The sequence below is a fragment of the Odocoileus virginianus genome, chromosome 6 (genome assembly GCF_023699985.2).
Source record: "Odocoileus virginianus isolate 20LAN1187 ecotype Illinois chromosome 6, Ovbor_1.2, whole genome shotgun sequence".
NCBI classification, from domain to species: domain Eukaryota; kingdom Metazoa; phylum Chordata; class Mammalia; order Artiodactyla; family Cervidae; genus Odocoileus; species Odocoileus virginianus.
In genome coordinates this window covers 42993507-43020585 of record NC_069679.1, presented here as the reverse complement: position 1 = coordinate 43020585, position 27079 = coordinate 42993507, and the positions used below count along the sequence as shown (strand labels likewise).

The window sequence follows — 27079 nt, the reverse complement described above, 5'->3', positions numbered from 1 at the left end:
ATATAGGGTTATCGTTACCACCTTTCTAAATTCCATATATGTGTGTTAGTATACTGTAATGGTCTTTATCTTTCTGGCTTACTTCACTCTGTATAATCGGCTCCAGTTTCATCCATCTCATTAGAACTGATTCAAATGAATTCTTTTTAATGGCTGAGTAATATTCCATGGTGTATATGTACCACAGCTTCCTCATCCATTCGTCTGCTGATGGGCATCCAGGTTGCTTCCATGTCCTGGCCATTATAAACAGTGCTGCGATGAACATTGGGGTGCACGTGTCTCTTTCAGATCTGGTTTCCTCAGTGTGTATGCCCAGAAGTGGGATTGCTGGGCCATATGGCAGTTCTATTTCCAGCTTTTTAAGAAATCTCCACACTGTTTTCCATAGTGGCTGTACTAATTTGCATTCCCACCAACAGTGTAAGAGGGTTCCCTTTTCTCCACACCCTCTCCAGCATTTATTGCTTGTAGACTTCTGGATAGCAGCCATCCTGACTGGCGTGTAATGGTACCTCATTGTGGTTTTGATTTGCATTTCTCTGATAATGAGTGATGTTGAGCATCTTTTCATGTGTTTGTTAGCCATCTGTATGTCTTCCTTGGAGAAATGTCTGTTGAGTTCTTTGGCCCATTTTTTGATTGGGTCATTTATTTTTCTGGAGTTGAGCTGGAGGAGTTGCTTGTATATTTTTGAGATTAATCCTTTGTCTGTTGCTTCGTTTGCTATTATTTTCTCCCAATCTGAGGGCTGTCTTTTCACCTTGCTTATAGTTTCCTTTGTTGTGCAAAAGCTTTTAAGTTTCATTAGGTCCCATTTGTTTATTTTTGCTTTTATTTCCAATATTCTGGGATGTGGGTCATAGAGGATCCTGCTGTGATTTATGTCGGAGAGTGTTTTGCCTATGTTCTCCTCTAGGAGTTTTATAGTTTCTGGTCTTACATTTAGATCTTTAATCCATTTTGAGTTTATTTTTGTGTATGGTGTTAGAAAGTGTTCTAGTTTCATTCTCTTACAGGAGGTTGACCAGTTTTCCCAGCACCACTTGTTAAAGAGGTTGTCTTTTTTCCATTGTATATCCTTGCCTCCTTTGTCGAAGATAAGGTGACCATAGGTTCGTGGATTTATCTCTGGGCTTTCTATTCTGTTCCATTGATCTATATTTCTGTCTTTGTGCCAGTACCATACTGTCTTGATGACTGTGGCTTTGTAGTAGAGTCTGAAGTCATAAGCCTAACATTTAATATGGCCAACATGTCACTCAAAATCTTCAGTAGCAAGTCTATCTTTAAAGTTTATTCATACCATTTACAAATAAACTATGAAAGTTAGCAGTAAACACTGTTTAAAGGTACAAAAACATAAGTGAAAATCATAAAAGACTTGTGGCAAAATACAGTCATAGGATACATAAAATATTCAGACATTTTTGGACTGCTTTGTACATGTTACTTCATTTAATTCCCCCCAACAAGTTTCCCTGATAGCTCAGTTGGTAAAGAATCTTCCTGCAATGCAGGAGACCCCTGCTCAATACCTGGGTCAGGAAGATCCCCTGGAGAAGGGATAGGCTACTCACTCCAATATTCTCAGGCTTCCCTTGTGGTTCAGCTGGTAAAGCAATGTGGGAGACCTGGGTTCAGTCCCTGGTTTGGGAAGATCCCCTGGAGAAGGGAAAAGCCATCCACTCCAGTAGTCTGGCCTGGAGAATTCCATAGACTGTATAGTCCATGGGGTTGCAAAGAATTCTCCAGGCCAGAATAGTGGAGTGGGAAGCCTTTCCCTTCTCCAGGGAATCTTCCCAACCCAGGGATCAAAGCCATGTCTCCTGCACTGTAGGCGTATTCTTTACCAGCTGAGCCACTACTGCCTAAATGCCAGTTAATGAGGATGGTGACAATAGCCCCTAGAGTGCAATTAAGCTGTCTCACTGCAATGACACATTTCTACCTATAAAAAGATTGATGAAAGGATAATCTGTATATTATTATGTAGAAAATAAAGGAAAATACCATTACATGTTTATGAAATGGTATAAAGTCCAGTTGGACTTTTCTTCATAAGAAATGCTTTCAATTTGTTTACCAAAAGTTCTAATTGGGTTATGGACTCCTACAAATTCAAGGCATCTACTTCTGACTTAATGCATGATTTCAAAATGCCTTTTTTTTCCCAATCCTTTGACCCACTTCACTCATCTTTCTCAGCCTTTACTAACATCCTTTTTGCAACCAACAATAAATTATCTCTATCTGTTAGCTTTTTTAAAAAGATTTTTAGTTCCAACATGTATGAGAGATCACATTGTATTTGTCTTTCTCTGTCTGATTTACTTCACTTAGCATAATGCTCTTGAGGTCTATCCATGTTGTTGCAAATGCCAACAGTTCCTTCTAAGGCTGAATGATATTCCGCTGTGTATATGCACAATTTCTTTATCCATTCACTCACTGATGGACACTTAGGCTGTTTCCATATCTTGGCTATTATAAACAGTGCTGCAGTGAACATGGCAGTGCATATATTTTCAAGTTAGTGTTTTCATTTTTCAGATATATAGCCAGAAGCAGAATTGTTGGATCACATGGTAGTTCTATTTTTAATTTCTCAAGAATCGCCATACTGTTTTTCATAGTGGTTGCACCAATTTATATTCCCACCAATAGCATACAAGGGTTCAATTTTCTTGTCATCCTCACCAATGCTTGTTATTTGTTGTCTTTTTTATAACAGTCACTCTGACAGGTGTGAGGTGATAGTTAATTGTGGTTTTGATTTGCATTTCCCTGGCGATTAGTGATGCTGAGCATCTTTTCATATACCTCTTGTTCATCTTGATGTCTCTTTTGGAAAATGTCTATTTATATCTTCTACCCAACTGAAAAATCAAATTATTTTTGTTGTTGTTGAGTTGAATGATTTTTTTTATACACTTTGAATATTAACCCCTTAACAGATATATGACTTGCAACTCACTAGGTTGGCCTTTTTATTTGGCTGATAGTTTCCTTGTTGTGCAGAAGCTGTTTGGGTTAATGTAGTTCTATTTGTTTATCTTTGATTTTAAAAAATTCTATCTTTGCTGTCAGATTAAAAAAAATCATCACCAAGACCCACATCAAGAGGTGGGTCTTATCCAAATGATAGATCACATTTTGGGACACAAATCAAACCTCAGTAAATTTAAGAAAACTTAAATCGCATTGAGCATCTTCTCTGACCACAACACTATGAGACTAGATATCAATTACAACAACAACAAAAAAACTGTAAGAAACACAAACACGTGGAGATTAAACGACACATTTCTAAATAACCAACAGGTTGCTGAAGGTATCAAAAAGGAAATAAAAACATTCCTAGAAATAAATTACAATGAAAACACAACAACTCAAAACCTATGGGATGCAGCAAAATCAGTTCTAAGAGGGAAGTAAGTTTATAGCAATACAATCCTACCTGAAGAAACAAGAAAAACACTGAATAAACAACTTAACTTCACACCTAAAACAACTGGAAAAAGAAGAACAAAAACCCCTCAAAGTTAGTAGAAGGAAAAAATCACAAAGATCTGACAGAGATAAATGAAAAAGAAATGAAAGAAACAATAGTAAAGATTAATAAAACTAAAAGCTGGTCTTTGAGAAGATAAACAAAATTGACAAACCTTTAGCCAGACTCATCAAGAAAAAAAGGGAGAAGAATAAACTCAACAAAATCAGAAATGAAAAAGGAAAGGTTACAACAGACAATGCAGAAATACAAAGGATTATAAGAGATTATTATGAACAACCATATGGCAATAATATGTATAACCTGGAAGAAATGGACAGATTCTTAGAAAAGTTTAATCTTCCAAGACTAAACCAGGAAGACACAGAAACTATGAACAACCCAATTACAAACACTCAAATTGAAGCTGTGATCAAAAATCTCCCAAAAAACAAAAGCCCAGGACCAGATGGCTTCACAGGAGAATTTTATCAATCATTTAGAGAAGAGCTAATGGCTATCCTTCTAAAACTCTTTCAAAAACTTGCAGAGGAAGGAACACTTCCAAACTCATTCCACAAGGCCACCATCACCCTGATACAAAAACCAGACAAAGACAACACAATAAAAGAAAACTACAGGCCAATATCACTGATGAACATAGATGCAAAAATCCTCAACAAAATTTTGGTAAACAGAATTCAGCAACACATCAAAAAGCTCATACACCATGACCAAGTTGGGTTTATTATTAGGAATGCAAGGATTCTTCAATATATGCAAATCAATCAATGTGACACACCATATTAACAAACTGAAAGATAAAAACCATATAATCTCAATAGATGTAGAAAAAGCTTTTTACAAAATTCAGCACCCATTTATGATTAAATCTCTTAAGAAAATGGGCACAGAAGGAATCTACCTCAACATAGTTGAGGCTGTATATGATAAGCCTATAGCAAGCATTATTCTCAATGGTGAAAAACAGAAAGCATTCCTCCAAAGATCAGGAACAAGACAAGGGTGTCCACTTTCACCACTATTATTCAACATAGTTCTGGAAGTTCTAGCTACAGCAATCAGAGAGGAAATAGAAATAAAAGAAATCCAGATTGGAAACGAAGAAGTAAAGCTCTCACTGTTTGCAGATGACATGATACTATACATAGAAAACCCTAAAGATAGTATCAGTAAATTACTAGAGCTAATCAGTGAATTTAGCAAAGTTGCAAGATACAAAATCACTTGTACACACAAGTGATTCAGGATACACAGAAATCACTTGCATTTCTATATACTAACAATGAAAATTCAGAAAGAGAAATTAAGGAATCAATCCCATTCACCACTGCGACAAAAAGAATTAAATATCTAGGAATAAACTTACCTAAGGAGACGAAAGAACTGTACACAGAAAATTGTAAGACACTGATGAAAGAAATCAAAGATAACAAGATGACATAAACAGATGGAGAGATATTCTATGTTCCTGAGCAGGAAGAATCAATATTGTGAAAAGGACTATACTACCAAATGCAATCTACAGATTCAATGTGACCTATATCAAATTACTAATGGCATTTTTCACAGAATTAAACAAAAAATTTCACAATTCATATGGAAACACAAAAGACCCTGAATAGCCAAAGCAGTCTTGAGAAAGAAGAATGGAGCTGGAGGCATCAACCTTCCTGACTTCAGATTATACTACAAAGCTTCAGATTATACTTCAGATTATACTACTCATCAAGACAGTATGGTACTGGCACATAAGCAGAAATATAGACCAATGGAACAAGATAGAAAGCCCAGAAATAAACCCATGCACCTATGGGTACCTTATTTTTGACAAAGGAGCAAGAATATATAATGGGGCAAAGACAGCGTCTTCAATAAATGGTGCTGGGAAAACTGGACAGCTACATGTAAAAGAATGAAATTAAAACACTTCCTAACACCATACACAAAGATAAACTCAAAATGGATTAAAGACCTAAATTTAAGACCAGAAACTATAAAACTCTCAGAGGAAAACAGAGGCAGAACACTCGATGACATAAATCAAAGCAAGATGCTCTATGACCCACCTCCTAGAGTAACAGAAATAAAAACAAAAGTAATCAAGTGAGACCTGATCAAACTTAAAAGCTTTTGCACAGCAAAGGAAACTATAAGCAAGGTGAAAAGACAACCCTCAGAATGGGAGAAAATAATAGCAAATGAAACAACTGACAAAGGATTAATTTCCAAAATATCCAAGCAGTTCATGCAACTCACTACCAGAAAAACAAACAACCCAATCAAAAAGTGGGAAAAAGACCTAAACAGACATGTCTCCAAAGAAGACATACAGATGGCTAACAAACACATGAAAAGATGCTCAACATCACTCATTATTAGAGAAATGCAAATCAAAACTATAATGAGATATCACCTCACACCAGTCAGAATGACCATCATCAAAAAGTCTACAAACAATAAATGCTGGAGAGGGTGTGGAGAAAAGGGAATGCTCTTGCACTGTTGGTGGGAATGTACATTGATACAGCCACTATGGAAGACAGTATGGAGATTCCTTAAAACTAGGAATAAAACCACCATAATCCCACTCCTAGGCATATACCCCGAGGAAGCCAAAATTGAAAAAGACACATGTATCCCATTGTTCAATGAAGCACTATTTACAATAGCTAGAACATGGAAGCAATCTAGATGTCCATCGACAGATGAATGGATAAAGAAGTTATGGTACATATACACAATGGACTATTACTCAGCCATAAAAAGGAACATATTTGAGTCAGTTCTAATGAGGTGAATGAACCTAGAACCTATTATACAGAGTGAAGTGAGTCAGAAAGAGAAAGATAAATAACATATTCTAACGCATATATATAGAATCTAGAAAAATGGTACTCTAGTATTTATTTACAGGGCAGCAATGGAGAAACAGACATAGAGAATAGACTTATGGACATGGGGAGAGGGGAGGAGAGGGTGAGATGTATGGAAAGAGTACCATGGAAACTTACATCACCATATGTAAAATAGACAGCCAATGGGAACTTGCTGTATTGCTCAGGAAACTCAAACAGGGGCTCTCTATCAACCCAGAGGGATGGAATGGGGAGCGAGATGGGAGGGAGGTTCAAAAGGGAGAGGATATATGTATACCTATCACTGATTCATACTGAGGTTTGACAGAAAACAACAAAATTCTGTAAAGCAATTATCCTTCAGTAAAAAAAATTAATTGAAAGATGTGGTACATATATACATTGAAAAAAAAAAAAGAAGTAGTGGGTCTTGCTACCTATCTTTTCTTCTAGGAGTTCATGATTTTAGGTCTTGTGTTCAAGCCTTTAATCCAGTTTGAGGAAATTTTTTGTGTGGTATAAAATACCAGTTTCATTCTTCTGCATGAGGCTCTCCCGTTTCCCCAACACCATTTATTGAAGAGACTGTCCTTATCCCACTGCATAATTTTGGCTTCTTTGTTGTAAATTAATTGACCATATATGTGTGGGTTTATTTCTGGGCTCTCTATTCAGCTTCATTAAACTATATGTTTTCGTGACAATATCATATTGTTACAAAATAGTTTGAAATCAGGGGGTATGATGCCTGAAGGTTTGTTCTTCTTTCTCAAGATTGCTTTGGCTGCTTGAGGTGTTTTTTGGTCCCACACAAATTTTAGAATTCCTTGTTCCATTTCTATGAAAAATGCTATTGGAATTTTGATTGGGATTGTATTTAATCTGTGGACTGCTTTGATTAGGACAGACATTTAACACTATTAATTCTTCCAACCCATGAGGACAAACTATCTCTCCATTTACTTGTGTTTTCTTCAATTACTTTCCGTGATGTCTTGTAGTTTTCAGTGTACAGGTCCTGAACACTGGTGGTTAAATGTAATCCTAAATATTTTACTCTTTTTTGATACAACTGTAAATGGGATTGTTTTCTTAATTTTGCTTTCTGATAGCTTTTTTAAAGTACAGTAACTTTATTTATTTGTTTTTGGCTGTGCTGGGTCTTTGCTGCTGCGCTGGCTTTTCTCTATTTGCGGTGAATGAATGGGGGCTACTCTCTAGCTGTGGTGCACAGGTTTCTCACTGCAGTGCCTTCTGTCGTTGCGGAGCACAGGCTCTCGGGCATGTGGGCTGCAGCAGTTGTGGCTCCCAGGCTCTACAGCACAGGTTCAATAGTTGCGGTGCACAGGCTTGGTTGCTCTGTGACATATGGGATCTTCCCAGATCATGTATCAAACCTGTGTCTCCCGCACTGGCTGACAGATTCTTTACCACTAAACCACCAGGGAAGCCCTGATAGTGTGTAGAAATGCAAAAGACTGTTGTGTATTCATTTGAACCCTGCAACATTAATCAATTTGTTTATTAGTTCTAATTGTTTTTTGTTGGACTCTTTAGGGTTTTCTATATGTAATATCATGTCACCTGCAAATCGTTGACAGTTTTCTTTCTCCTTTCCAATAGGGATGCCTTTTATTTCTTTCTCTTGCCTACTTGCATGGGCTCAGACTCCCAGTACAATGGTGAATAAAAGTGGCAAGAGTGGGCAGCTTTTGAGTATGACACTGGCGTGGGCTTGTTGTATATGGCTTCTGTTATGTTGAGGTATATTTCCTTCACCACTGCTTTGTTGAGTTTTTTATCATAAATGAATGTTGATTTTTGTCAAATGCTTTTCCTATAGCTACTGAGATAATCATATGATTTTTATCCTTCACTTTGTGTTGTATTACATTGATTGATTTGTGAATGTTGACCCCGCAACATTTATCTCTAGAATAAATCCCACTGGATCATGTATGATCCTTTTAATGTATTGTTGAATTCAGTTTGCTAATGTTTTTTGAGGATTTTTACATCTATATTCAACAGAAATATTGTCCGTAATTTCTCTTCTTGTGGCATCCTTGTCTGGTTTTGGGGTCAGGGCAACAGCTTCAGGAAATGAATTTGGAAGTTTCTACCCACCTCCTCTATTTCTTCGAAGAGTTTGATGAAGATAGGTAGTAATTCTTCTTCAGATGTTTGGTAGAACACTTGGGAGGTTTTAGATTACTGATTCAATCTCCTTAACTAGTAATTAGTTGGTTCAAATCTTCTATTTCTTTATGATCACAGCCTTGGTAGCTTGTATGTTTGTAGGAATTTATCCATTTCTTCTAGGTTGTTCAATATGTTGGCATGTCACTGTCTAAAGTAGTCTCTTATGATCCTTTGTATTTCTGTGGTATCAGTTGACTATCTCCCCTTCATTTCTGATGTCATTTATTTGACTCCTCTCTTTTTCACTTGGTGACTCTAGCTAACAGTTTTTCTGCTCTAATCTTTGTTATTTTCTTCCTCCTACTGACTTTGGGCTTTATTCTTCTTTAACTAGTCTCTTGAGGTGAAAAGTAAGGTTTTTTGAGGCTTCTGTTGTTTCTTGAGGTAGGCATTTATCACCACGAACTTTCCTCTTTAACTCTGCTGAGTAAAGTACTCTTTATTGGTGATTTTTCCCTTTCAGCATTTTGAATATAATGTGCCAGTCCCATCTGGCTTATAAGGTTTCTGCTGACAAGTCTGCAGATAATCTTATGGGGGTCTGCTTATTCGTAACTGGTTGCTTTTTCTTGCTGCTTTTAAGATTTTCTCTTTGTATTTAACTTTTGACATTTTAATTATACTGTGTCTTATCTCCATTTTATTAAGGTTTTTTGCTGAGGTTTTACCTAATGCTTTATTTGGAACATATTCCTTTGCTTCTTTATTTTGCTTGACTCTGTGATGGTTTCTATGCAGTAGATGAAACCACCATCCGCCCAGTCTTGAAGGAGTACAGGAGATGAAACTCGTTCAACCCTGTCCTAGGTCTTGGTTTGGCCCTTAAACTTTTGTACTTGTCCAAGTGGTCTATTATATTTTTTAGTAACTCCCACTACTTAAGTATGTACCAAGACCTATCAGGGCCCCAAAGGGGAGGATATTAGCACCTAAAATCAGGCTGACTGGAAGTCAGACCCTCAGAAGCAGCTTTTAAAAGTATGCAGGTATATACAGTCCAGTGTGACCACAAGCATAAGCCCTGATGGCACCAGAGCCAAGCAATCTGGAGGTGTCCCCTGGGCAGTTGTAAAAATCAGGGCTCCTGACAAGAGTATAAGCACTCTTCTGTGAGACACTGGTGAGCTGGAGCAAGACAGAGGGAAAGAGGCGAGATTACCTCTGTTCCTTTTGAGTAGCTCTGTAGGCCACTAGACAGACATATGCCAAACCTGAGGCCTGCCCCCTGGGCAAGAGCAAAAAAGTCTCTTTCAAAGAAAAACTGGGGGGCTGTGCCCAAGTCTGCTGGCTGTGCAGTATCTTGGGGGTAGTACTTCACCAAGAATTATCATTCCAACTGCCACATTCCATTGAAATGGCCCAGGAATGCAAGCCCCCCTGACTACCAGAGCCAGTTGATTTAGCAGCATTCCCTAGGCAGGAGCTACAAAACCCAGGCTGCTAAAGTAAACCTCCCCTTGGGGGCATATTGGCACTCAGGAGTGTGGAAGAGGGAGAGCACGAAGACAGCACCAGCGCTCTGATGTCTCTGAAAAGGATTAGTCAGTCCCCAGATGCACACTTACTTAGAAGCCTACTCCTTCAGGCTGCAGCCATCACAGCCGGGTAACAAGTCTCTTTCACAGAAAAACTGAGCTCTTGGGTCTGTGACTGTTGTTGTGCCTGGAGGTGGGAGCTGTGAAAGCACTCTTTCTCTGTCGGTTACAGTTCCATAGAACCCAGGACTGGAAGCCCCACTGACACCCAACCCATGCTATGTAGATGTTTCCTCCGGCAGCAGCTATAAAAATCAGGGTGCCACACAAGCATATAATCTCCATTTTGGATGACTGTTATAGTTCCACTGGACCAGGAACACAATCGCCCCAGAGGTAGGCGATTAAGAAGTGTGTCTCCTGGGCAGAAGTCACAAAAATCAGGGAACCAGATACATGTAGCAGCTTCCTTCTGGGAGATAACTGGTATTCTGGAGCAGACCAAAGGGAGAGTGCAAAGACAGCACATGCCAGTCTCCGTCCTCGGAAAGTGTTCCAGCTGTCTCCTACATGTGTCTTCAACTGGATGTCTGGCCCCCGGGCTGGTACTTGAATGTAAGTAGGTGACCCTCTTTCACTTAAGTCTGGGCAAGACAGACCGCCTCTGAGCTGAACCCTGGGGCGGGTGAGTCCAAGTGTGTGGGCCCTCCAATAGCCATTACCCAGAACCTTACAGTCTTATGGGTCTCAGGATGTGAGCACCATTAACTTCCAAAGTTAGATGTTTTGAGGGTTTGTCTCTTAAGGGTGCAGGTCTTAAAACATGGACTTCCCAATGTGGGTTTGAACCCTTTTTTATAAGAAACCCTTTCTTAACAAGAAACCCTTGTTTCTTATGAGAACCTCTAGGTTTTGAGTTCCCTCCATATTGAAGGTTGGTAGGGTTTACGAGCCTCTCCTACCTACTTCCCTGTGGTTTTCTTCCTATTTGTGTGACCTGTAGTCATCACTCAGCCAGTCTTTAGGTTTTTTAAAGAGGAAATTATTCCATTTAGACTGTAGACTCAATATGTCCATGGGAGGAGGTGAATTCAAGACCTTATACCTCACCATCTTGAACTATTTCCCAGGTATTTTTTATTACACACATTTCATAGATGAGAAACTTGCATACAGAGATGAATCTGGAATTTGGTCATGCAGCCTAATCCATTCATCTTACAGATAAGAAGCTTTTATTACTAACTAGTGAGCATAAGCAAACTGAATGCTTGGAAAGCAACCAAAATTATATCACTGAAAATTTTCTAATATTTATAAAGAAGAATTTATTAAAAAGTATTAATTTCTACTAAAAGCCTATTCCTTACCAAGACCTATAGTATTATTAACATTTACGTGTTACAGATGACAATAAAAGATACGGAAATTTAGAAAGGTCCCAAAGTCATAGTAGCATTATACTCCCTTACAAGTATTAAGAAAATGATATATTTGCTAGCTAACACATAAATAAGGCAAAAGTAATATGGTCAAACATCTAATTAGCCCGAGCCTTTGAAAGTTTAACAGTTGTTGAAATCCTCCAGTAATTTTAAGGTGCAATTAGATCTCTAGAAAGAAAACTCTTTGAAAGGGCCTAATCTTGATCATAAACAGATTTTATTTTTCTTATTGTTTTATGTTCTGGGCAGAATGATAAACAGCTGAGCCTGAGGCATGGCTAAAGTCCACCAGGCTCTGGCATTTAATATGAACACTCATAGAACACTGCAGAAGTACATAGTGTAAAGTAAATGATGATTTGGTGTCCCAGAGAATAGAACAGTTGGAAAAGCAAGGCATAAGTCTCTGGTTACTTATAGTGTCTTTCAGTCTAGATCCTGGAGAGAAATTAAGAGCTGTTAAACACCAAGTTGAGCTTAGATTAAGATCAAATATCACCTCTGAAATTCAGCCGATAAATCTTATTTTTGTGTCAACTACATAATAAACAATTTTTCTAAAAGATCAGTTTGAAAACAACAAAACTAATTTAAAGAAGAGTTAAACATATATATATGATATATAAACATATATCATATTTATATATAAATGAACGATCATGTATGACCTTACTAACCAGGTCTTTCCTTCTAACTTGCCTTTCCTTTTTCATGAACTGACTGAAATGACTTTAGGCTGAAATGACTTTAGGTATTAATCCCATGAAAAAGATTCAGTCATGATGAATCATGATTGATATGTTAAGGATATTATCCTGAAGTTTTAAAACTACTAACAAAAAATATAAACTTCAGGGTACTCACTGATAAATCCTGAATAAGTTTGAGAAAAAAATTTGTGTCAATTTTTAAATAATAAAAAGTAAATATTTCTGCTTTTATTATTTCTTAAAAAAAAACTTGATTTCTCACTATTGTTCATAAAGCAGCTATTTAAAACAATTGTCCTTTTGGTCAAGTTAAACTGTAATTTTTTTTAAATTACAAAATAATACATGTCACTTTGTATAAGTACATACTATATTGGTGTGCTTACTTTTATCTCTAGATTGTCTTGGTTTTAAATTTTAAATTAAATTAACTTCACATAAAATGTTCAGATTATATACATATAGTTTCTGCATACAGATTAAGAATGAATAAAAAAAGTAAAGCAGTGGGCTTTGATTCAATTAATTCTTGATTAACTATTACTGTTCTTTAAGTTTCTGCTCAAATCCAATTTTATCACAATTTTTTTCAATAGTTTCAAATATGTCTGAAATCATTTTAGTAAAAGGGTAAGTTCAGATAGGAACAAGGTTGTATATATTTAAAATACCCAAACAACTCCAACATCACACCATTTTATAGATGAAGAAACTAAGGAATAGAGATGATGATTTGCAAGTACATTAGTGAGTGGTTCTTTGTATCATCAATGAGGCAAGTAGAGTTTTATACAATAGGTATTCAATACATATATGTTGATGGGTAGCAGTACATCATTATCCTTCTAAAAAACATTGATCAGTTCCTGATTTAATCTGCTTCATAAAGTCTCAAATTAAAAAAATATATATAGCTATGATGTAAACAGTATGGCATTCTTCTAGAACCATGTCAGCAGAAAATGGGGTATGATATATTTACTTGCCTTTAATGATTATATAGAAGAGAAAAATAAACAAAGATTTAAATAGATTCTTCACAAAGAAGGATATCCAATGGGCCAAAAAGAAAAGAAAAATTTAAAAGTCACTCAACTTTATTAGTCATCAAGGAAAGGCAAATAAAAAACCTAACATCCATACACAGGTTTCCCTGATGGCTCAGTGATACAGAACCCGCCTAACAAGGTAAGAGATGCAGGTTTGATCCCTGGGCTGAGAAGATTCTCTGGAGAAGGAAATGACAACCTACACTAGTATTCCTGCCTGGGAAGTCCCATGGATAGAGGTACCTGGCAGGCCGAACTCCGTGGGGTCACAAAAAAAGTTGGGCATGACTTAGTGACGAAAAAAAAATGCCCAAAGTAGAATGGAAAAAGAAATTGTGATATTCATAAACAGAATTCCAAACAGCAATTAAAATGAACAAACCAAAACTACAGAAAGCAAAATGACTGAATCTTACAAACATAATGTTGATCATTATATAATTTCATTCATATAATGTTCTAAAACAAGGAAAGCTAAACCACGGTGTTAGAAGACAGGAGAGCGGTTACTCTTGGCATGGCTGGGGTGAGATGGTGGGAAGGGTAGTGACTGCAAGAGGACCCAAGGGGCCTCTGGGATGATGGTGATGCTCAGTTTCTTGATAGGGAAGGGAGGAATAGGAACATACTTACTATGGGAAAATTTATCTAGCTATATACTTACAAGTTGTGTACTTTCCTATGTGAATGTTACACCTCAATGAAAGTTACATTTGTTGTTGTTCAGCTGCTCAGTCTTGTCTGACTCTTTGTGACCCTCTGGACTGCAACATACCAGACTTCCACGTCCTTCACCATCTCCCGGAGCTTGCTCAAACTCATGTCCACTGAGTTGGTGATGCCATCCAACCAGCTCATCCTCTGTCGTCCCCTTCTCCTCCTGCCTTCAATCTTTCCCAGAATCAAGTCTTTTCCAATGAGTTGGCTCTTCACATCAGGTGGCCAAAGTACTGGAGCTTCAGCTTCAGCTTCAGTCCCTTCAATGAATATTCAGGATTGATTTCCTTTAGGATCAGCTGGTTTGATCTCCTTGCAGTCTAAGGGACTCTCAAGAGTTTTCTCCAACACCACAGTTTGAAAGCATCAATTCTTTGGTGCTCAGTCTTCTTTATGGTCCAACTCTCATATCCATACATAACTACTGGAAAAACCAAAGCTTTGACTATACAGACCTCTGTCTGCCAAAGTAAAGTCTCTTCTTTTAATATGCTGTCTAGGTTTGTCATAGCTTTTCTTCCAAAGGGCAAGCATATTTTAATTTCATGGCTGCAGTCACCATATGCAGTGATTTTGGAGTCCAAGAAAATAAAGTCTGTCAGTGTTTGCATTGTTTCCCCCATCTATTTGGCATGAAGTGATAAGACTGGATGCCATGATTTTCATTTTTTGAATGCTGAGTTTTCAGCCAGCTTTTTCACCATCCTCTTTCACCTCATCAAGAGTCTCTTTAGTTTCACTTCCCTTTCTGCCATAAGGGTGGTTTCATCTGCATATCTGAGATTATTGATATTTCTCCTGGCAATCTTCATGCCAGCTTGTAATTCATCCAGTCTGGCATTTCACATGATGTACTCTGCATATACGCAGGGTGGCAATATATAGCCTTGACTTACTCCTTTCCCAGTTTGGAACCAGTCTGTTGTTTCATGTCCGATTCTAACTGTTGCTTCTTGACCTGCATATATAGGTTTCGCAGGAGACAACTGAGGTGGTCTGAATTTTCCATAGTTTGTTGTGATCTACAAAGTCAAAGACTTTAGCATAGCCCATGAAGCAGATGTTTTAAAAGTTACATAGAACACTGTAAATGAATGCTATAACAGAGATACAAAAAAGGTGTCATGTGATCAAAGAGTAATTTTAACTTAGGTCACTGAAGAAATAACGGTATATGAAAAAAAGTGGATTGAAACTGGGCCTTAAAAGACAAGTAGACTTAATCATATGCATGTTAGTGTGGGAGAGGGGTGAGGCACTGTTACTTCACATAGAGGAGTGTGAACACAACCTGAAAAGAGCAGGGTATGCTCCTGAAATCTCAGTAAGTTAAAAAAAGCTAAGATGCAGCATGAACAGGGGGAAGAAGGAGGGAGACGTTTATACAAAGTAGAGATTATACTAAGTAGGCCAAAATGCTGGATTGTGGAAGACTCTGAGTAACAACTGTTGCCACATACTGGGGGCTGCCTATGATCTAGGCATTGTGATAAACATTAATAGAAGAAAATGGATAAGCACGTATCCAAGAAAAATGGCTGATTTTTCTGCAAAATAGTTTTAATTTTAATTTTTTTTTATTGAAGGATAATTGCTTTACAGAATTTTGTTGTTTTCTCTCAAACCTCACATGAATCAACCATAGATATACATATATCTCCTCCCTTTTGAACCTCCCTTCCATCTTGGTCCCCATTCCATCCCTCTAGGTTGATACAGAGCCCCTGTTTGAGTTTCCGGAGCCATACAGCAAATTCCCATTGGCTATCTATTTTACATATAGTAATATGTTTCCATGTTACTCTTTCCATACATCTCACCCTCTACTCAGCCATAAAAAAGAAAGCATTTGAGTCAGTCCTAATGAGGTGGATGAAGCTAGAACCTATTATACACAGTGAAGTAAGTCAGAAAGAGAAAGATAAATATCGTATTCTAACGCATATATACAGAATGTAGAAAAATGGTACTGAGAATTTATTTACAAGACAGCAATGGAGAAACAGCTTTGTATCAATTTTAACTTACCCTAGTTTGATACCCCATTCTCCAGCAGCAGCCTCAAAAATTGACAGGCCATACACATAGTTCAGCCTGGTGACCGCCAGAAGAAATACAACACAACCAGAGCTCTCTCAAAGCCTCACCCCAGAGACTCATTATTTGTATTGTGTGGTGTCCTACGTGTACCCCACCTACTGGCTGTATCTGACCTGTGTTGGAACTTGCCCCCTGAAAAAAGAAAAGCTTTCTCCTTTGTGGGGATGGAAGAGTGGAAGAGAGAAGTTATTTTAAAAAAATTATAGACACATGTACCCCAAGGTTCATTGCAGCACTATTTATAATAACTAGGACATGGAAGCAACCTAGATGCCCACCAGCAGATGAATGCATAAGGAAGCTGTGGTACATATACACAATGGAATATTACTCAGCTATAAAAAGGAATGCATTTGAGTTAGTTCTCATGAGGTGGATTAACTTAGAGCCTATTATAAGAGCCTTCACTCTGTATAATAGGTAAACTGAAAGTTTTGGTCAAACAGGAGATGGCAAGAGTGAACACTGACATTTTAGGAATCAGTGAACTAAAATGGACTGGAATGGGTAAATTTAATTCATATGACCATTATATCTTCTATGGTGGGCAACAATCCCTTAGAAGAAATGAAGCAGTCCTCATAGTCAACAAAAGAGTCTGAAATGCAGTACTTGGGTGCAGTCTCAAAAATGACAGAATGATCTTTGTTCATTTCCAAAGCAAGTCATTCAATATCACAGTAATCCAAGTACATGCCCCAACTACTAATGCTGAAGAAGCTAAGTTGAATGGTTGTATGAAGACCTACAAGACTTTCTAGAACTAACGCCAAAAAAAGACATCCTTTTCATCATAGGGGACTAGAATGCAAAAATAGGAAGTCAAGACATAACTGGAATAACAGGCAAGTTTGGCCTTGTAGTACAAAATGAAGCAGGGCAAAGAGTAACATAGTTTTGTCAAGAGAAAGCACTGGCTCTTGGAGCTTTGACAAGAGAACTATGGACAGAGGTTTGTAACACTGTACAGTGATTAAAACCATCCCCAAGAAAAAGAAATGCCAGTGTATTAAAACAATAATTAATGCTTTGTTATGGAAAGATCTCCAGATATGTTGCTAGGTGAACAACTGCAAAGTAAAAAACCATGTAGATGGTATGTAAAGAAAACAGAAATAAAAATCTGTAAAGGTGCTTACCTGTACACTATCACAAAATATTGCTTGAATGACAGAAAAGAAACTAACATGATTTGTTGCCTACAGGGATAGAAAATGGATGGCTGAAAGATAAAGATGAGATGGAATTTCTTCTTTGTGTACTTTTTATGCTTTATGGTTTATAATCATGATTGTAATCATTCAAAAATTAAATTAAAATCAGTAAACTATAGCTTTTGACGCTTATAAGTACTTTTGACCCTCATAAGTACCTTTGACCCTTGAACAACCTGAGTCTAAACTACATGGATTCACTTACATGCATAACTTTTCAAATAAATACTACTACAGTACTACAGTATCCTTGGATGGTTAAATTCCCAGATGTACAACCAAAGATATGAAGGACCAAGTGTAAATTTATAGCGGATTGTTGGCTGCTTGGGGTCCGCATTCCTAACCCCTGCAATGTTCAGGACTCGATCGTAGTCTATGCTTCGATAGAAGTACAGAAATACACAAGTTCAGAGACACTGAATTCTAGGCTATTGAGTACAGCATTTTTAATAGTAGAAAAATCAGGAATTACCTAAAGGCCCACCAATAAAAGGCCTAAACACACATACACACAGACACAGACACAAACCATGGAATATTTATATTATGAAATACTGTGCAGCAGTTAAAAAAAAACCATAATAACTCTACATATACAGACAAGGAGAGCTACCTAAGATATATGCTTAGTGATAAAAAAGTAAGAACAATATATACAGTATAGTTTCATTTGAATCTTAAAACCTTATGAATAACTGATAGGACTCATGTATACAGAAAAAGACAATACAAAGATAAAGCTTAAATACTTAAGCTTTAGGAATACTTGAATCTCAAGAAGACAGTGAGATGAAGGGGTGAATAAAGAAAGATTTTAATTTGATGCTTTATTTTCAGACTGTTTTAATTTGTTATAATCAACACATAGTGTATACTATTTGCAGAATCAAAAAATACCTGATAAGATGTTAATATTCACAATATATAGAGAACTCCTAGAACTCAACAACATAAAAATAACTCAATTCATAAATAGTAAAAGAATTTGAATACATTTCACCAGAGAAGATATGCAGTAGGTCTAAAGCATATGAAGATATGCTCAATACCACTGATCATTCAGGAAATGCAAATAAAACCCACAATGTGATAGCACCTCACATCCACTAAAATGGCCACTATCAAAACCCCCAGAAAATAGTAAGGGTGTTGACAAGGTATGGGGAAACTTATGCACTGATTCTGAAGCTAAAAAATGGTGTGGTCATTATGAAAAACAGTATGACAGTTCCTCATAAAATTAAAATAGAATTACCATATGGAAAAGACCCTGAATGCTGGGAAAGACTGAAGGTAGGAGTAGAAGGGGACAACAGAGGATGAGATGGTTGGATGGCATCACCAACTCCATGGACATGAGTTTGAGTAAGCTCCGGGAGTTGGTGATGGACAGGAAAGCCTAGCATGCTGCAGTCCATGGGGTCGCAAAGAGTCAGACACAACTGAGCGACTGAACTGAACTTAACTGAACCATATGATCCAGCAATTCCACTTTTGGGCATATACCCCAAATAACTGCAAGTAGACCCTGAAGAGATTCTGCACAGCCATGTTCACAGAAGCATTACTCATCACAGCCAAAATGTAGAAGAGCAACCTAAGTACCCATCAGCAGACGAATGGAAAAACAAAATGGTGAGTACACATAATGGAATATTCCGACACATGCTACAACATGGATGAACCTTGAGGACATTATGCTGATTGAAATAAGCTATTCCAAAAGGAGGATACTGTAGGATTCTGCTTCAAACTCACAGACAGAAAAGTAGAATGGTGGCAGCCAGGGGCTGGAGGAAGAGGGAATGGTGAGCTTTCGTTTAATGGGTAAGAGCTTCAGTTTTGCAAGCAGAGTTCCCTGAATGTATGGTGGTGTGGTAGAACAACAATGTGACTGTACTTAATAAGACCAAACTATGAACTTAAAAATGGTAAATTTTATGTGTGTATTTTATCACAAATAAAAATAAATGAATTAGTGTGGTTTTATAATAAGCAAGGACTAGTGCAAAGTTTTGTTTAAGTATCTATTTGGGAAGAGGGAGGAAAACACTATGTTTAAATGGTAATTTAGAAAGCCAGCAGAAGACAGGATGATTAATTTTAAGTAAGTAACAACATAAATCAGTGATTTTCAACCTTTTCCTCCCTTCCTTAGTGCATCTAAATTTCTTAGCTCTCCCCTCAGCTACAGTAGCTCATTTTGGATGGCAATAAGTAAAACCAGGGGCTTCCCTGGTGGCTCAAATAGTAAAGAACCTGCCTTCAATGCGGGAGACCCGGGTTCAATTCCTGGGTTGGGAAGACCCTCTGGAGGATGGAGAGGCTACCCACTCCAGCATTCTTGGGCTTCCCTGGTGACTCAGATAGTAAAGAATCCACCTGCAATGTGGGAGACCTGGGTTCGATCCTTCGGCTGGGAAGATGCCCTGGAGGAGGGCATGGCAACCTACTCCCAGTGTTCTTGTCCCTATGGACATAGGAGCCTACAGGCTACCATCCATGAGGTTGCAAAGAGTCAGACAAGACTGAGTGACTAAGCACAGCATATAACACAAGTAAAACCAGACTAAAGATTATGGGTGGTGGAGTGGGGACTTAGAAGCCTGGATCCCTACTGATATCACAGAGCTGATGGGAGAAAAACTGACTTCCTTCTTCTTGTTGCAACTACTGTTCACTGGGCATTACTATATGCAAATTAACTTGATACCTAATGGATGGACTTGGAAAAAAACTGCTCTCATTACCTTAGGCCTCTAGTTCTAACTACTTTTTCTTCCACTAACCCTTTAAAAACAAGTCTCTACTCAAGTTCTTTACTTACATCTGTTTACCTTTCAAGACACTGAAATCAGGCTTCATTCTCTAGATACGGAAACTGCTCTGGCAAGAGAGTCTATGGGCCTATTAACTGACTTTTTCTTGTCTCCCTCTCATTTGAGCTCTCTGAGGCACAGGAGACTGGAGTGAATTCCGTTCTCAAAATAATCTCTTTTCTTACATTATCACACAACATGGTTTCTTGTTTCTCTTTTAAACTGTACCTCATTTTTGGAGGGCTCTTATTCCTAACTCCTAAATACCAATTCTCTCCTTAACTTTACGGTTTCTCACTTCCTGCTGATGTTTTTACTGCTTAAGTTTTCAGTGACCCTGCATGACCTACATGTGGAAGTAGTCTAACTTTTTTGGCCTGGTCTCCGATATCTTCTCCTGAACTCTGATCATAAGACTCTGTGCATTAAGTACTGCACCTTCCACCTAGAATGCCCTTTCTGAATCCCTAGTCCACTTGGTAAACGTCTCAGTTTTTATACAAGTCACCTCTTCTGTGATGTCTGATTTCAATTCACCAAGATGAACTAGTAACTCTTTCTTTGCACCCATTTCTTTACTGGTCTGTTTCTCTTATTTGACAGTAGGGATTGTGTGTATATAATGCTTGGTGAATTAATGCACTCAAATTAATTTATTTAAAAAAATTTTATTTTAATTTGTCCTTAGGAGTAGTAAAGTTGAAGTCTTAATAGTGTTAGCTAAAAGAAAAGTAATCAGTGCCTAACAACTGCAATGTATGTTGGGAGCAGATAAAAAAGTTAAGGTAGTAAGAGCAGTGATGAATTGATAATTAAAAGATTCAAGATAGGGAGCAGCCGGGCTCATAAACATGCAGTTTCCATGGGCAGGGCAGGGGAGGGGGATGGTTACTGGAAAGGACTGATTTTAAATCAGGAGATTTTGTTTGTTATGACTATAACGTGTTAGTACAGTTGGCGTAATTTTGGACCAGTCAGCCTTCTCTACAAATGCATCAAATAGGAGAACTAACTCCTTTTCTGATACAGTATTTCTAATTCTAGCTTTATTCTGCCACTGTACTATTGCTGCTTTCTCTTATTACTGTACAAAGTTGAGAAGGGAAAAATAAGGACTAGTGCTGTGAAACATGGAGACGGAGAGGAAAGACAGATTATCAACTAGCCCCTTGAGAATCAAGTCACTGGAAACATAGGGAAAGGAGAAAACCAGGATAAGGCTTCCTCTGTGAAACAGACCACACCAAGGAAGCATGAAAAAAAAAACTGCACCTGAAAAGTTGTAACTTAAAGGTTAGACAATGTACTTAGGTTAACAACTCAGACACTACAACTATTAATGTAAATTTAAATGGTAAAAATCTTTTGCCAGTCTATGTCTTAGGTATATTTAATATACATATTCAGCTGTCAAATAAGAACATAATTTAATAATGCTGAAACTGATCACTTTTATGTTTTAGTTTACTATTTCTAATTAGTTAAATATATTTAAAATACAATTAAGGCTTGGAAAATTTTTAATTTTTAACTCCAAAAATTTTACTCCAAAATTTTTAATTTTAAACAGAACAGCATTTGGGACAAGTTTCTAGAGTTAATAGGGATTAATGTAAAAAGAGTTCACCTTTGAGGTCAGAAATCCTGGTTAGATTTGTCCAGAACAATTACTTCTGAATCATAAGGACCTCAGCTATAAAGCAGTAATAATATCTGCTTTCATTTACTTTATACTGATGATCTAACATTAAACAATATATATTTAAGAAATTTATAAATTCTGTCCACATGTTTAGGTCTGAGCTAGATTTTAAGCAGGTGGAGAACATTTATATGCCATTTAACTCATGAAATGTTCACTATTTAAGGCTCTTAAATATGTTACTAGAATCTAACTTCAAGGTTGTCCTCAGAATTTAAATTACACTGATTAATACAATAGAAATTACAAACTTAGATGCATAAGTACAAAAGAATCACAACATTAATGACTATATACAAACTGAAAAGCAAAACAATCATGTTCCTTAAAATAATAAATATATATATTAAAAAAAAGGATTTGGACATTTGTGTCCCAGGAAATACTGTAGCCAGAGTTGTCAAGTTTATAAATATGAACATTTGTGATTCTACCCAGAATGAAAGCAAACAGATTTTCAGAAATGCTAAAATAGGCTGCATATTATTTTGTAAGAAATGTACTTAAGGTTAATCTTGTGTTTCTCTATCATGCAGGAGGAAAAAGCATCAGGACCTGTGGTTGCTGCCATCTCTCTTGCTAGTTGTGTGCAAACACCAGTGTTCTGGGACTGGTTCATTCACCAGCTTCTTCTATCAGTCAGATTTTAAGACCAGAGACAAGGTTAGATTATAACTTTTAGAAATGTAATAATGTGAACTGCCTAAAACAAAATGATATAAATGGTGAAACTAAAAGGATGGACAAATATACACTTATATTAGACCGATATCCAGGATGGGTTACAAATATTGATATCAGAGAATTTAACACAACATGCATTTAATATGACAAAGGATCTTTTTTTGGTTGAGAACAGGTTTTAACTCTCATAAAGATACACAATGTTTTCTGTCTTGAAGAGACAAAAGCAAAAACCCATTAAAAATAGTATAAGAAATTGTGAGAAACATTACTTTTGTAAGAGATTAACACACTACTTGTGCTCAACTAATTAAACAAACAAAAGAGCAAGCATTTTTTGCAGAATTTGAATATTACAGCAAAGTAGATTTAGTGTTTATCAATATAAGCTAATATACAGTGTAAAAAAGAGAATGTCCAGAAATATTTACAAAAATTGATGTGTTAGGCTGAAAGTAAACCTCAACAATTATAAAAAATAAAAAACTGAATGAGTCACATTCTTTGACTACAATATATTGGGTAAGATGTTACGGAAAAACCCAAATGAACTTTTCGGCCAACCCAGTAATATAACTAGAAATTAAGTGCAAAAACGGAGAAAAAAAGTCCAACTCCCTCAAGCACATAAAAAGTTCCTAAGTATTTTGGGACAAAGGAGTAATCAAAGCTATAATTGCACACTATTAAAAAGTAATGGTAAATGTAACAACCGTATCCATACCTAAGGAATACAGCCAGAAATATAAGAGGCAAATTCATAGATACAAATGTCCTTATCTTAAGTAGGAAATGTTCTCATCTTTAGTAAGGAAAAAACCTGAAAAAAATCAGGATAACAAAAATAAAGGCACCTAAAAATGAGACGGAAGACAAAAAAATAAAACTGACATATCAATCTTTGTTTTTTAAAAAAAAACCGAAAAAAAATAAACTATAGCTAAATATAATTTGAAAAAAAAGGAAAATTCAAATGAATAAAATTAGAAATATAAAAAAGGATATAGCAGATAAAGAAGATACTCAGTTTGTAAGACAGTAGTATATGTGATATCATGTCAATATATTTGAAAATCTGAATGAATTCCAGGAAAAACCAATAATCAAAATAGATTAATGAAGTAAAAAATCTAATCAGGAAAAAATACAAAAAATTGTCAAAGAATTACCTCCAACAAAAGCTCCAGGCCTAGATGGTATTATAGCTGAGTTCTTTAAAACTTTCAAGAACAAGTAAGTCCCATGCTATATAAACTGTTCCAGAGCACAGAAAATTAGGGAAAGAGTTCCAATTCAGTTACGAAGCTGGCCTAACCCTGATAACAAAACCTGACAAAGATAGCACAAAAAAGAAAATTCACTTATGAATATAGAGGCAAAGGTCCTACAAAATATACTTGAAAAGAGAAATCAACAGTATGCTAAAAGATTACACATCCTGACATGCAGAAGACATTCATTCTAGGAATAAAAGAAGGGTTTATATTAGGTACTATCACTATATATCACATTAATAGATCATAGAAGAAGGACTGAATAATCTTAACAGATGCCCAAAAATCATTTTGGTAAATTTCAGTATCAATTTCTCATAAAACAGACAATACAAGTTAGAAAAGTGATTCTAAGCATCATAAAAAATTGATTGGTATGAAAATAAGACCATGGAAATTGTTGAAAAAGAGGGATCATGAGGGAAGGCTGGCCCCACTGATGTTAATTTTTAGCTTTTTAAACATTTACTGACGAAAATACTTAAAGATACTATGGTCTCGAAGTAAGAACAGAAAAATACAAAAGAAGAAAACTGAGTCCAAAGGGCTTTAGTAAGATAAAAGGTACATTTAGATTAGTATTGTGGAAAAAAAAATTGATTATCAATAAATAAGACATGGATAATTAACCATTTAGAAAAAATTAAAATTAGTTCCTTATCTTAAGGCATTTGTTTACAAAAATAAACATATATACTTGGTCCAGAAGGACTAAAGGGTTATATGTGAAAAATGAAATGGGTAAGAGCAAGGGAAAATACACATGGATTATTCAGCAGCTAGGGTCACTGGGAAGTTCTTGCTAAGCAAAATAGCAATTTCATAAGTTGCAAAGATGCAGACAGATCAGACTACTTATAAAATATTAAAATTAAATAATAAACAGTAATCTTGAAACATTTCAATAGCTAATATTCTTAATATACAATGGTTCATAAGCCAGAAATTCCAATTTTAATAATCTACACAAAATTATAGTCAAGAATATTCACTGCAGTATTATTTGTAAACTGTTTCCTCATTTAAGAATTGTGTAAGCAGTGGGGTCAAAATTTGATTAAATAATAATAAGAAGGCATTCGAAAAAATAAAAAGAAGTAATAAGCCAAAATGTTTATTTTTAGGTAGTAAGATTACTGATGCTAGTTTTCTTTTTCATACATTTATGACTATCTGTCAAAACTTTCATGATGAATACATACTACTTTCATAATTAGAAAAACTAACCCATTAGTCATCACTTTCATAAATACATGTGATTATCAGGCTTCAAAAGTTTCAACAAATACAAAAATTTGTAACAGTTTGTAAGTCAACTGTCTTTGCTTGTGGAAAGTCCCTTAAACCTTGTGGTTCTATTAATATCTTAATTTAGCATAAAAATACAGTTAAAAGAAAAGATACGGTCTTAGATTATAACTTCATTTATTCTCTCAAAGAGATTTTTATTTTAACGACTATTAAAGGGATTGATTTTCAAACAAATATATCTGCCATTGCAACGAACAGAAATAACTCAAAATAAAGGTTTTTCAGAGTATTTAGAACAGAATCAATTTAAGACTTGTCACTCTATGTTAGGTTTTTATTCAAGAAACCTCATTAAGGTACTCCAAACTGGAAGATGACTTGTCCAAAAGGTCTTTAGAAAAAGTCTCTTAAAAAAACCCAAATATATATATATATATATATTTCATATATATATATATTTCATACTCTTGAGGGCAGAAGCTGTGTCTTATTTATTGTATCCTCAGAACTTCTTACAGAGTTTGAGACGGCATGTAGGTGGTATTCAGCAGATTGCTGTAGATTGAGAGAACGAACTTTATAGATTTGGATCACAAGTACTCTTAGCTTTAATTTTCCTAAAGAGGAAACATCTAAAGCTGTTAAACATCGTACCCTTGATTTATTTCAGACACTTCCCTTTAAACTTTCTTCAGCTCTAGTACACTTCTTAAGGTGAGTGAATCAGAATTTTGAATGAGGATAGAAAATTTTCTTTCTAGATACCAATGATCTTAGTAAGTGTTGTTCTTTTGCATCATCTTAACAATGGTTAACAGCAGCACTTATTTGATACTTTTCTTCCAAATTGTGTAATGACAACACAGAGAATCTCCTTGCTTTGATATTTCAATATCCAGAAAATTTTGGTTTCATTTACTCTGCCAGAACACTCCAAATCAATTATAAATGTTAAACAAGACTAGATTTAGCATCTATTAATTTTCTCTAATCAGAAGGGCCCATTAGCCTCTATACTTGTGCTTACCACATTTAAATAAATTACATGTATAATAAAAACTGTAACTGTCTGAGTGTCTCCTATGTACAAGGCACTGAACTCCTTTGTCTGAGAAAACTCACAATATTCCAGATACTTTGTTTTCTCTCAGGTTTCTCTATGCCTTCAGATATCCCTTCTGTCATCCAGAAGAATTTTACAGAAATCCTTTCACTCAGTAATGCTGTCCTTTATTACATACACAATGAGTGAAGCTTAGAGATGGAAGGTATCTTACAGATGCCCAAGTTAAATTCTCATATACCAGCATGATATTCACCAATGATAAATCATCATAGCCATACTTAAGCTCTTCAATACATTGCATGCCAGACATACACACATACAACTTACTTGTACTCATCATAGACTTCCTGTTTGGGCAGTGAAGTCTCAGGATGCTCCTCTAGGGTATTTCGAATCCAGGAGAAGGCATGCATCTGCTGTGCCCGACTAGATGACATGGCATTCTGATCACTAATCATAAAACAAGAACATATTTTAGCTGAACTAGACGGCAATTCACTGATAATTCTTGAGCCAGGCCTAAATGTTCCACTAAAGGACTATGTGTAAACACACAAACCAATGATCAAACCAAACTCTGGGCTTAGAGTATATGCCCAGTTTTCCAAACAGAAATTGTCCACCTATGGTTGTGAACCATTTTCTATACCTAGTGTTCGGCTGAAGTTATGGCCCTGTTCCATCCCCTACCATTGTCTCTAAAGCGGCAGAGGCGATGAGAGTACTGAAAACATAAGGTATCTGTTTAGCCCACAACTACCTCTAAGGGGACATCTGCTCACTTACTTGCCTGTTCATTTGCCTAAACTTATGAAATCATTGAACTACAAAATGAAAGTTATCGAAAACATTGTTTATTTTCTATTTGCTTAGCATTCTCAAGTTAACTGCCCTGAAATTTTACTAACGCATTCTATGCTTTGGAATGGAATTCACACTAGAGAGATCCTGACAGGTCAAATCTCCCTCCACGGGCCTTCCTGTAATTGGCCCTCC

General features: G+C 36.3%; 1 protein-coding gene across 4 annotated transcripts in view; it reads right to left on the bottom strand.

Annotated features, from left to right (window-relative positions):
- Positions 1-27079, bottom strand: part of RFX7 (regulatory factor X7) — a 141378-nt gene that overhangs the window by 16879 nt on the left and 97420 nt on the right. For all 4 annotated transcript variants that reach the window (XM_070469242.1, XM_070469240.1, XM_070469243.1 and 1 more), the window contains exon 5: positions 26411-26533. In XM_070469242.1, coding sequence (XP_070325343.1) covers positions 26411-26533 — 123 coding nt within the window. The remainder of the gene's footprint in view (positions 1-26410; positions 26534-27079) is intronic.